The sequence below is a fragment of the Rhinolophus sinicus genome, linkage group LG04, assembly GCF_036562045.2.
Source record: "Rhinolophus sinicus isolate RSC01 linkage group LG04, ASM3656204v1, whole genome shotgun sequence".
NCBI classification, from domain to species: Eukaryota; Metazoa; Chordata; class Mammalia; order Chiroptera; family Rhinolophidae; genus Rhinolophus; species Rhinolophus sinicus.
Window position 1 is genome coordinate 87,265,942 of NC_133754.1, and position 13,081 is coordinate 87,279,022.

At 36.4% G+C, this 13,081-nt stretch overlaps 1 protein-coding gene across 2 annotated transcripts in view; it reads left to right on the forward strand.

Annotated features, from left to right (window-relative positions):
• The window catches only part of KPNA3 (karyopherin subunit alpha 3), a 100,717-nt gene that overhangs the window by 52,534 nt on the left and 35,102 nt on the right, over positions 1–13,081 (forward strand). For both annotated transcript variants that reach the window (XM_074329927.1, XM_074329928.1), the window contains exon 2: positions 557–601. In XM_074329927.1, the coding sequence (XP_074186028.1) occupies positions 557–601 (45 nt within the window). The remainder of the gene's footprint in view (positions 1–556; positions 602–13,081) is intronic.

The window sequence follows — 13,081 nt, forward strand, 5'->3', positions numbered from 1 at the left end:
ATAGAATTCATGGGTTGCAAACATCAAAAACCAGTTCTGCTGATTTAAGCAAAACCATAACTTACTGGGAAAATGTGGGCTAGTTCACAGAATGAGTAGGGTTACCGGAGACCTGGGAATAGAGCAAGTTCAACGTACAGACATTATTCGCTGCCTGGTCCTGTGCCGCCCTTTTTTATTTTTCTTTCCACTTAACTCACAATTCAGTTATGAGGGAGAGAGTTGTATTCTCCTAGTTTGAGTCTCATGCTAGGAGAGGTGATACTTTAAGAGGCAGTTCCATCAAGACTGTACACAAGGGAGAGTATATAGTTCCCCAAGGAAGCCTGGGTACAATTAGGAAAGGAGAATGGATCTTAGGCACCCAAGCTCCACCTCCTGCTCTCCACAAAAGTAGAATAGATACGAGTTTTGGCTTTTTAACCTCCTATAGTTTATTATTTAAAGTCTAAAACTAATCAATCTTTAATAAATTAACTTGAAAATTTTTTTAATTTTAAATTTATATACTAGCAGTGTCAATATTTAAATACGTGATTTTTCTTTTTCTTTTTAGACAATGCGAAGACACAGAAATGAAGTGACAGTTGAACTGCGAAAGGTAAGGGTGATTTGTATTTAATGAAAATTAGGAGATTTTTATGTTAAAATTCTGTGTAACTCGAATAATGAAAATATAACAAATTAGTGGTCATCCCTAAAACCACACAGCATAAAAATATATTATTAAGTAATTTATAATATATAAGTAGTTTATTTATATACTTTTATTTATTGAGGTCCTAGGTACGGTGTAAAAGTACTTTAACCACCATCATCGATATTCTTCACAACGTCCGGTTGAAGTTAGATACTCTTTCGTTTTTTTCTTAATATTTTCTTTCTGTGGGCTGTATGCTGGACAGGATTCCTCTACCTTCCTCATGTAGTTGTACATACCTGCTAAAGATATTTTAGAAAAATAAATAAAAGAATAATCTTACCAATATCTTACCAATTAAATGCAACTGCTGTTAAAATTTATTATATTTTTTTTCCATTATTTTTGGAGTTTAGAGTTACCTTCATCAGATTTTGTTTTCATGCACGCACATTTTATTTGAAGCACATATTTTAATTGCCAATCAAGAAAATCACGTAATTAATTATCTCTACATGCATGTATGTTTTTAAAAATAAAATTGAAATTTATTTTCAAATCTTTGTTTTTGTCTAAGATTAGATCTTTTTCTTGATCTAATTCACGCCTAAACTCCTATATTAAATTATAATTTTGAAACTTTTCAGTTTTAGAGAGAAGGAAGGTTTTGATTCTGAGAGTACACTCTTCTCAGTGAGTCACTACACTTAAATCAATCTGTGCATTTATTTATTTGATAAGTATTTATATAATGCCCACTTTGTGTCAGAATTGATGCCCGTTAATGATGTTATTCATTGGTATAGTGTGGATCCTGAAATCCATTTTCCTGTACCCATTTTCCATTCCACTTTTAATTAAATTTGAAAACATATTTGCTAATTCCAGTTGTTCTTTCAACTTCTTTTTCATGGATACTTACAGATTAATAACAGTGATTTGGCAATCACATTTTCAAGTTTTTTGATATCGTTTGGTCATTTGGACCAGAGAAGTGAACTAAGCCTAATAAAGTGAATAAGGTGAGCTCCTTGCCAATGTCAACACGTTGGACTTGGCTTTTTTGTCTTTTTAATTTTTTATTAACATGTAACATACATACAAAAATGTCAACACATCTTAAGTGTACAGCTTGATGAATTTCACAAAGTAAGCACATCTGTATAACCAGTTCCTGAATCAAGAAAGAGAACACTACCTGTATCCCAAGGCCCCTTGCAGTTACTACTTTCCCCCAAAGGTAACTGTTACCCTGGTTTCTAACACTGTGAATCATTTTGTGTATTTTGAACTTTATATAAGTAGAATGGGGTGTACCTTTTGTGTCTGGTTTTTCATTGATCATGTATCATTCTCTTTAATAACGGCAATAAGAATAAAATTGGAATTAAGTAATTATTTAGTCATCTGTTAACCTTACATCATCTTTTATCCCCAGATATGGGCCTTAACTTCTCGTGATTGGAAGGCAACTATAAAACTTTTATATTGGCCCTGGTATTAGTCAGAATCCTCCTCTTGTTTTAAAGTTTTTAGCCCTTCTAATAATATGCTTATAAATTTAAGCTATTCACTTATGTTTACATTTCGTTATGTGTTCCTCCTTCTATAGTTAGTCTGTATTCTGTATTTAATTTGTAGAATTAAAACTTCTTGCTTGTCAGAGCATATCTTTTTTAGTATGCACTTTGGGCACCTTAGAGAGATGTCTTATCTCTTTTCTTGTCTTCTGGATAACATCGTTTCCTTTCCAATTAACACAAATAATTCCTGAACATCCTTGTAGGACCAAAAATGAAATTAACTAAAGAAATCTCATATTTATTTCATATTTCATTATTTCAAATATGAAATAATCTCTTATTTCATATTTCAGAATTCCTTGAGTAAGCAGCAGAAAGTGAACCCTTCCTGAAACAAAGCTTAAACTTCAGACAAAGCTTAATTGATTTTGATACGATTCTACAGAGGTTTGGAGAGCATTTCAAGAGAGGATTCCTTCACTCTTTATCGTCAGAGTGTCTGTCTCTAATTCTAGCCTTGCTATTTCTCTATCTCCATTGAGGAGAAAATCACAGTGTTATTACTGACACTGAGATTCTTGAAAATACAAGAAAATAAAGCTAATCCCCAAAGTTTCATAGGTGAGCTTACCCATTTCTATTAGCTTGTAAGCTTCGAAAGGTAATAACCACATTCTCACCCACCTCCCACCCGAAATACTCTCAAGTTTCCCAGCCTATCCCAAAATGACTAATCAAATTCTGAACATATCGTTGGTACTCATTAAATGTCAATATTCAGGAATTAAACTGAATTATGTTATCTTAAATTTTGCTTATATTTAAATCATTTATTGAGGTTTTAAGAAAAATACATACTCAAAATTCCTGATCTGTGACAAATTAGGGGACTTGCATCAAAATATTAGACAAGGCACTGCTTCCTTTACCAAGAAAGTCTTTCTGCCTAAATAAGTAAAGAAAAAAAAGGAACTAAACAGTGTGTTTAGTTTTACAGTTGATTTCTGGCTCAAGCTCCTTATCTTGTAGCAGACCTGTAACAAATAGTTCTGAGGACTTTTAGTCAGTCCAAGAACCATACTTTGAATAACGCTTATCAAATTGAGGGTAAGATCTAGTTGTTAATATATACTGTTTTACTGGCCTCAAACTTTTTTTTGTTTGACCTGTTTTGTTTTCTTTTACTTCTTTGAGTTCTTACTTTCTTAATTAAGCCCTTACGCATTAACACTTACATAGAAGTTAGTATTTCTGTTTTATCTTACGTTGTGCAGTTACATGGGAATTAAATAACTTGCCTAAAATCACACAGCTGATAAATGGCAGAGCTAAGGTCTTAAGCATTATGCTGTAATGCCATTCAATGTAAATGTTAAGTAAATAATGCCTCATAAGTTGAAAATCAGTCCAAAACCTGTCAATGGCATTTTTAACTTTATTGTTTACTTTTAGGCTCATTATATTAAATTTGATAAAACTTTCTGTTGATGATTGATCAATCATATATGCCATAGGACTTTACTGTCATTAGATCTGGGGGACATTTAGTTCCTACGTAAAGAAAACCACCACCAAAATGTCCCACTTGACTGATAAGATCTGGCACTTGATTTAGTTGTTTGACTTTTTAGTAAAATGTCTCATTTTTAAAATAGCGTAAATTCCCCATATTAACAAGAAAAAAAAAGTGATTATATCAGTTGATGCAAAAAAAGCATTTGACAAAATCTAACATCCATTCCTGATAAAACTCTCAACAAGTTAGAAATAAAGGGGAATTACCTCAAGTTGATAAACACCATCTGCAGAAACCCATAGCTAACATCATACTTAATGGTAAAACACTGAATGCTTTCACCCTAAGATCCAGGAACAAGGCAAGGTTGTCCATTCTCACTGCTCTTATTTAATGTAGTACTGGAAGTTCTAGCCAGTGCCATAAGTCAAGAAAAAGAAATAAAAGGCATGTAGTTTGGAAAAGAAGATATAAAACTGTCCCTGTTTGCAGATAATATGATTTTCTATCTAGAAAATCCCAAGAATCTACAAAAAAGCTCCTTTAACTAGTAAGTGACTTCAGTGAGACCACAGAATACAAGGTCAACACATAAAAGTCAGTCACTTATATATACTAACAGTGAACATGAAGACACCAAAATTAAAAGCATAGTGCCATTTATAATGACTCCAAAGAAAATAAAATACAGTGGTACCTCGGTTTTCTAACGTCTCTGTTGACGAACATTTTGGTTTATGAATGCCATAAATTATATGGATCCTATGGTATCATTAGATAGTAAAATTCATGCTAAATTTGCAGTTTTAGGGGTTGATTTTAAAGGTCTGGAATGGATTAATCCATTTTGCATTACTTTCTATGGGGAAACCATGCCTCAGTTTTCGAACATTTCAGAACTCTAATGGTCTTCCAGAACGGATTATGTTCGAAAAAAGGTATCACTGTACTTTGGTATACATTAACAAAACATGTACAGGATTTATATGCTGAATACTATGATGCTGATGAAAGAAATCGAGTGAGACTTAAGTAAATGGAGAGACATATACTATGGTCATGAATTGGCAGATTCAACTTAGTAAAGATGCTGATTCTCAAATTGATCTGTTGGTTTAATGCGTTTCCTATCAAAATCGCACCAGGATATTTTGTAGACATAGACAAGCTAATTCTCAAATATATATAGATAGTCATAGGCTCTAGAAGAGCTAAAGAAAGCCTGACAAAATAAAATAAGAGCAGCTGCACTACCCAGTATTAAGGCTTATAGAAAAGCTACAGTAATGAATACTGCATGGTATTCATACAGCTCTGTAGAACAGAAAATAGAACCTAGAAGTAAACCTACACAAATAGACCTAATTGATTTCTGGCAAAAGTGCAGAACTAATTCAATGGAGGAAGGATAGCCTTTTCAATAAATGGTACTAGAATAATTGGACATCCCCAGGCAAAAACAAAAACAAAAAACCTCAACCTAAATCTCACACCTAATTAAAAAACACACAAAATGCATCCTAGACTAAATGTAAAGCATGAAACTGTAAAATATTTAGAAAAAAAAAATGGAAGCAAATCTTCAGTATCTAAAGCCCAGCAAAGAGTTTTTTTTTTTTTTTAGACTTGACTAAGAAAGTGTAGTTCATAAAAGGAAAATTGGACCTTAACAAATTGAAAATGTTTTGCTCTGAAAGCCCATGCGAAGAAGGTGAAAAGACAAACTTGAAACTGGACAAAAACCACATATCCAATATAGGACTAGTATCTGGCAAATATAGCAGATCCCCAAAAACATCGGTTTTGTTAGTGTCATTTTGTTCAATGTCCATTTCATTCAACATTGTTTTATTATAATATCGATGAGATGCCTTAGGAACTTAAGTCTTGTTTATATCAATTAGCCAGTGGTAAAATTGGTTTAGTTATATGTTGGCTCATTTAGAGTTGCAGAACCTATTGATTACATTAAGAGAGGACTTACTATATAATGAACTCTTAAAGTTCGATATTTAAAAAAAAAAAAATCCGAATTAGAAAATGGGCAGAAGATATGAAGAGAATTTCATTGTACTGGTTATGTAGATGGAAATCATGATGATGATGATTATTCATGCCAATCAGGGAAATAAAAATTAAAACCAATTAAGCATCGGATTTCCAATCAAGATGGTGAAGTAGGTAAACGCTGTGCTTGCATCCTCTCACAACCACATCAGAAGTACAACTAAACTACAAAGCAACCATCATTGAGAATTGCCTGAAGTCTAGCTGAATAAAAGTCCTACAACTAAGAACACACGGAAGAAGCCACTTTGAGAGTGGTAGGAGGGGCAGTGATGTCAAACAGGCTGGTCCCACACACGCGTGAAAATTGGGAGGTTAAAAATCTGGAGGGATATCTCAGCTGCGGAGTTACTGCCTGGGGAGCGAGGGGTCCCAGCCCCACATCAGTCTCCCCAGCCCAGGGTTCCAATACTGGGAAGAGAAGTCCTACACCTTATGGCTGTGAAAACCAGTGGAGATTGTGGCTGGGTGAGACAGGGCAGCTGGAGTCCCTGGCGTTCCCCTTAAAGGGCCCATGCACGGACTTACTCTGATGGACTCGCTCTGAACGCCAGCTCTGAGACAGCAGCTCAAAAGGTGCCAGGAACATGTGGGTAGGAATTGAATTGTCTGGCTTCAGGATGAGGGTTGGACGGGCAGCTTTCTCCCAGACAGAAGTGTTGACAGGATCCATTATTTCTTTGTTGAAGCCTCCCCCAACCAAGTTTGCAAACCCAGGCGGCCACCATATTTGAGTCTATATCAACCTGGCTGACACTGTTTGTCCCGCCCTGGTGATTACCTGAGACCCACCCAACTCACTTCCAGTGGCTTTTCCATACAAATGGCCTGCCATGGCTCATGCTGCGGACTTTACTAAAATCTCTTAAAGGTTCACAAACATCCCAAGCAAGCAGATTCTGGCCTCAATTTGCCCTGTACCTCTTGTTAAGCAGCCAGAAGTCTGGCACTAGTGGCAGCAGGCCTTGGTTTGTGGCTTGGCCTCTCTCAGGCACCTCCAAGCCCAATGGGGGTGGCTGCCATCTGTGAATTGCTTTGTGGCTCATGCCAGGTGGAGCTGGGTAAGGCACAAGCTGCAGTTTAGCCTGTGGTGGGATGCCTCACAGGAGAACCCAGGGCCACCATGTGCCATGACCAGGTTTGAACTGTGTGAGAGCACCACCAGGTAACCTCAGCATATGACACACCCAAAGACAGACTGGGAAGGCACCAGAGCCCTGCTAAAGTGAATCCTGCTCCATAGGGTCAGCCCCTGCACAACAGCTCCTCCATTAAAGTTATGGCCAATCCTCAAAAACAATCAGCTGGAGGGTCATCCCCTCCCATTGATGTGTACATAGCAACCAAGGCTCAACTACAACAGGAGAGCACAGACAACCCACACAAGGGGCACACCTGCAGCACACGGCTCAAGTGACCGGGCAGACTATGCCCCTGGGCTGCACAGGACACCGTCTACATTAGACCACTCTACTAAAACCAGGAGATGTAGTAGCCCTACCTAATACATCGAAACAAACACAGAGAGGCATCCAAAATGGGGAGACAAACAAGTCCTAAATGAAAGAACAGAACAAAGCTCCGGAAAAACAACTAAAAAATCGAAACAAGCAATCTACCGGATGCAGAGTACAAAACACTGGTTTATAAGGATGCTCAATGAAGTTAGGGGAAGAGTATATGGACTCAGTGAGAACTTTAGCAAAGAGATAGGAAAGAAAAACAGAGATAGAAAACATAAAAAAGAACCAGTCAGAAATTAAGAATACTATAACTGAAGTAAAGAATACGTTAGAGGAAATCAACAGTAGATTAGATGAAGCAGAGAATAGAATCTGAGATTTAGAAGTCAAGGTAGCAGAAAACACCCAAACAGAACAGCAAAAAGAATTTAAAAAAAAAAAAAGGATAGTTTAAGGAGACTCTGGGTCAACATCAAGCATACCAACTTGCATCATAGGGGTACCAGAAGGAGAAGATACTGAGCAAGGTGTTAGGAATCTATTTGAAGAAATAATGACAGAAAATTCCCCTAATCTTGCGAAGAAAATAGACCTATAAGCCTAAGAAACGCAGAGTCCCAACAAGATGAACCCAAAAAAGGCCCACACCAAAGCACCTCATAATTAAAATGCCAATGCTTAAAGAGAGAGAATCTTAAAAGCAACAAGATAAAAGCAGTTAGTTACCTACCAGGGAGCTCCCACAAGACTTGTCAGCTGATTTCTCAACAAAAACTTTGCACTAAAGATTGGCACTACCAAAGTAATGAAAAGCAAGGAGCTATGGATTACTCTACCCAGCAAAGCTATCATTTATAATTGAAGGAGAGATAAAGAGCTTCCCAGACAAGAAAAAGCTCAAGGAATTCATAACCACCAAACCACTATTACCAGAAATGTTAAGGGTACTTCTTTAAGAAGCAGGAAAAAAACGATAAAAAACCTGAATAATAAAATGGCACTAACTACAAAACACTACTTCAAAGGGATATGTGCAGCCTTATGTTCATTGCAACATTATTTACAATGGCCAAGATATGGAGGCAACCTAGGTGTCCATCAATGGATGAATGGATAAAGAGGAGATGGTACATACTGGGGGGTGCCAAAAAAATGTATACACATGACTTGTATTCATCTTTTGTTACCGGTTTTTATTGAGTATTACAATTTTAATACAGTTTTTCCCTTTCTTAAAATGTGTATACTGTTTTTTGGCACCCTCTGTATATACAATGGAATATTGCTGAGCCATAAAAAAGAAGGAAATCTTGCTCTGTGCAACACTATGGATGGACCTAGACGGTATTGTGCTGAGTGGAGTAACTGAGACAGAGGAAGACAAATGCCATATGATTTCACTTATATTTGGGATCTAAAGATCAAAGTAAACAAAGCAGGAAGAAACTCATAGATATAGAGATCATTTTGATGGTTGCCAGCTGGAATGGGATTTCTGGGAGTGGGTAAAAAAAGTGAAGGGATTAAGAATTAAAAACTGGTAGTTAACAAAATAGTCATGGGGATGTAAAGTATAGCCTAATAATGTTGCAGTAATATTGCAGTAACTATGTGTAGTGTCAGATGGATATTAGACTTACCTGGATGATCACTTTGTAAGTTATATAAATGTCTAATAACTATGTTGTACACCTGAAGCTAATGTTGTGTGTCAACCAATTGAAAAATAAAATACAAAAAGATATATACTGTATATGATTCCATTTATATAACATTTTTGAAATGATAAATTTTTAGAAATGGAGGACTGAATTAGTGGTTGCTAGGGGTTAAATATGGGGGCATGGAGGTGAGAGGGAGGTGGTTTTGCTTATAAAAAGGCAATAGAAGGGTATCTTCTCTTTGGCACTGTTCAGTATCTTGGTTATGATGGTGGATACATAAATACATAGTAAAATTTTATAGACCTTAATACACATAAACACAAATACAATAAATACAAGTAAGATGGTATATCTGAATAATATCAGTGGATTGTATCAATATCAATGTTCTCATTGTGATATTACATAGTCATGCGCCACTTAATGGCAGTAGGTTCTGAGAAATGTGTTGTTAAACAATTTCATCATTGTGCAAATATTGTAGAATGTAGTTACAGAAATCTAAATGGTTTAACCAACTACACACCTAAGCTATATGGTAGAGCCTATTGCTCCTAGGCTACAATCCTATATAGCATGTTACTGTACACAACACGAGATTAAATCAAGCACTGGAGAAAATGATGCAATCAAGAGACATTGTAAACATGAGATGTATTAGGCTGCTGCATGAGTAACAAAGCATACTGTTTTACAGCAAGCTTTTCTTATAAGTAGATATAGTACACTCTAAAATAACCATAAAAAGTATAGCATAGTAAATATATAATCCAGTAAGTCTTTTTTTATCATTATCAAGTATTATGTATTATACATAATTGTATGTGCTATACTTTTATACAGTTGGCAGCACAGTAAATTTGTTTACACCAGCATCACCACAAACATGCGTTGCATTACGACACCTACGATGTCACTTGGCGATAGGAATTTTTTAGCTCTATTATCATCTTATGGGACGACTTTTGCATATGTGGTCCATATTGACCAAAATGTCGTCATTCAGCACATGACTGACCATACTATAGTTTTGAAAGATGTTACCGTTGCGGTAACCTGAGGAAAGTGTTCAAGGGATCTCTGCATTATTTCTTACAACTGTATGCAAATTTACAATTATCTAAATAAAAATTTCAATTAAAAAAAAACAGAATTAGTAAATTTTTATCCAAAACAGCAATTTGATAAGATCGCTTAAGTGATCTTGCAGGAAAAAATAATAATATGTGTGAGGTTGTCAGAGTTTTACATGATGGATGAACCAGTAATTTTTTTATTATTATTATTATTTTAAAATCAAAGTATTCCACACTGAGCAGAGTGCCCCAAATACAAATATAACATCTGAAATTCGTGGATGAATGTCCATATAACCACCCAGCAGTAGTGTCATTTCATAAATGTTACTATTGAGGGGAAGGTCTCTCTTGAGAGCATTTTTTCCTACCTCATTAAGGTGCAACCAGAGTTGGACTACTTCCCAAAAAAAAAGCAAACAGCAGAATAAGAAACAGTCTCTGTAGCCACAATCTAGGTGTAAATCCTGACATATTTCCTAGGTATATAATTTAATTTAGCAGGTTTTCTATGTCCCCATTTAGTCACCTGTAAAATAAACATTTTAATATTACTAGAGCTAAAATTAGATAAGGATTTTAGACAAGGAGGGTATTGTTAAATAAAAACATTTATTTTAAGTTTGAAATGGGGCTAATAAATAATTATCCTTTTCATAACGTATTTAAGACGTGACTGCTGATCTGTTCCACAAATTTAGTATAGAATTGTAAGCCTTTTCAAAGATGGAAAGAAACTTGGGAATGAAAAAGAACATTATGTAGAGATTTATAACAGAATTTATTAACTCAAATATTAGGTTGAGTCATAAGAAATTGGCTATAATTAACCTTTTTGAACTACAAAGTGGCAATCTCATGTGGTTCAGAAAACAAGATCTAAAAAGGATTAAATACATACATGGATAATATCTTAATGTGGATTTTTAAAGTAACTTCAGAAATGGATCGTGTGTGTTTGCAGATAAGGTGGTAACAAAGTATATGTTTTTATGAAACACGAACTGATGTATTAAGGGTAATGGGCATCATACCTGCAACTTAACTGGTTCTAAAAAATGTGTGTGTGTGTGTGTGTGTGTAAATTAGAGAGAGAGAATAAGGCAAATAAGGAAAATGCTAACCATTAAGGAAGCTGGGGACTGAGTTAGGGTGGATAGAGTTTTTCTGTGCTATTCTTGCCACTTTGAATTTCAAACTGCATGTTGAAATTGTTTCAAATTAAAAAAAAAATATGCATCGTACTTTGCGATTTCTAACAGTTAATTTCAAATTTTATTATATGGTAATTTTTAACATCTCTTGGAATTTTGTCCATTTTAGAAGTTTCAGGCAGCCAACGTTAGGAAGGGCGAAAACGACTAACACCTAAATTTTTCTTCCCTCTTCAAATAGAGGCTTTACAAGGGAAGGTGACTCTGTAGTACTTGCGTAAATTCAAAAATAAGGACATGAACTAGCTCGGCATGCTAAAGGATGGGCAAAGAGAAACCAGAAGAATGCCACCCAAAATATGGCTGACAACTTCCTCTGGCTGACTTCCTATGAGGGGAAATTTGCATACGGGGTGGGGGTGGCGGTGGGGGTGGGGGGTTCTCATGTTGGATTTAGGTGTCGGCGGTTTGCCCGTGGTGTGAAATGTCTTTAAACGTTCTGGCCTCAAAAGACTAAACTTACTGGCAGTTGAAACTTGGTCCCATGCAATGAGAAAGCACTGAGAAAAGGCGCCTCCCGACTTTGGAGGTTAAGGCTGGAGCAGGTCAGCTGTGGAGTGAGGTCCTGGAGGAGTCCTGGGACCCACCGGTGCAGCAGAGTTTGGAATTGGGCGGTTAAGTGGATTTGCGTCTGGGGGAAGCCCTCGAGTTAGGGAAAGGGTCATAAAACCAACCAACAGAAACCGGTATGTCGAGGGCCTTACTGAGTTCAGCCATCTGCCTGTCCACACCACCCAGCGGAAATCTGAATCCCAGTCCCTGCTCTGCCACTGATTTACTGTGTGACGAAGAGCACAGACCTCCCTCTCTAATCCCCAGCCTCCGCATCCTCTAGTTACACAGGTCTCCTTGCTTTTCCCAGCGAGGCACGCTCCCCTGGGCTTTTCCAGTAGTTACTTGGTCTGGATTCTAGAATGCAGTCCTCCCAGATAGCAACAGGGCTCGCTCCATCGCCTTCAGCTGTTTACTCCCGCCACTCAGAGCATCCTATTTAGAATTGCAATCCCCTCCCCCACCCCACCCCCCACACACTCCCTGCCCAGGTTTTTGCTTTGCGTTCCTTCTGCACTTCACGAAGAGGTGATACCATCACGGAACTAAAGCTTAATCTTTAGGGCCCCTCCACTCCCTGGGACTCTTCCATGGATCAAGGAGGGTGCCCAACAATTGGTTTCCATGATCGTATGTTTTTGTAAAATTTGCAAAATAATTTTTTTTACTGCAATCACTTAAAACCCACTTTCTTTCGATTTCTCCTTTGTCACACTTTCCCTTGTGTTTAGAGGCATTTGGAATCCAGCCAGAAGAAATCCAGTTGGGAACATTTAAGTTTAGTAGAATATATTTATGTGATATTCTTCTGTGTATAGTTAAGTTATTGCTGGCCTTCCGTGTGTAAGGTATACCTACCATCCACTGTCATCAGTGAGTGTCCTCAACGAAAGGAGTATTTAAGGTTAATCAGGGAACTAGAAAGTTTGAAATTGCCTAAAATGTTACAGTTTATATAGGACAAAAATTTGATACAGGTTGCTTCCAACTCTGAAAACAATTCTCAAAATGACCATGACATTACTAAAAAGGGATTGCTAAATCAGAAGTTTATCTAAATTATCAATTAACAAAAAACTCAGATCTAATATGCTAGAGGTAACACTAAATTATCTCTCTATTCTTGTTATGGAAAATGATACAAAATTGTTGTCATATAAAGAGGTGATCAAAACATATTCAGCTTGAAAGAGAAAAAATATTACAGAAGTGTTTAAGAAAATAGCAAATATGTTTCTTTTCTGGATTTTGTGATGTTTATGCTATTTGTTAGCTTTTAAAAATTACAAATTTGTAGCTGCATGATTTCTTCCATAATTTGTTGTAATTCTTTGTTCTAAATAAATATTATCTTTCCTACCTTAAA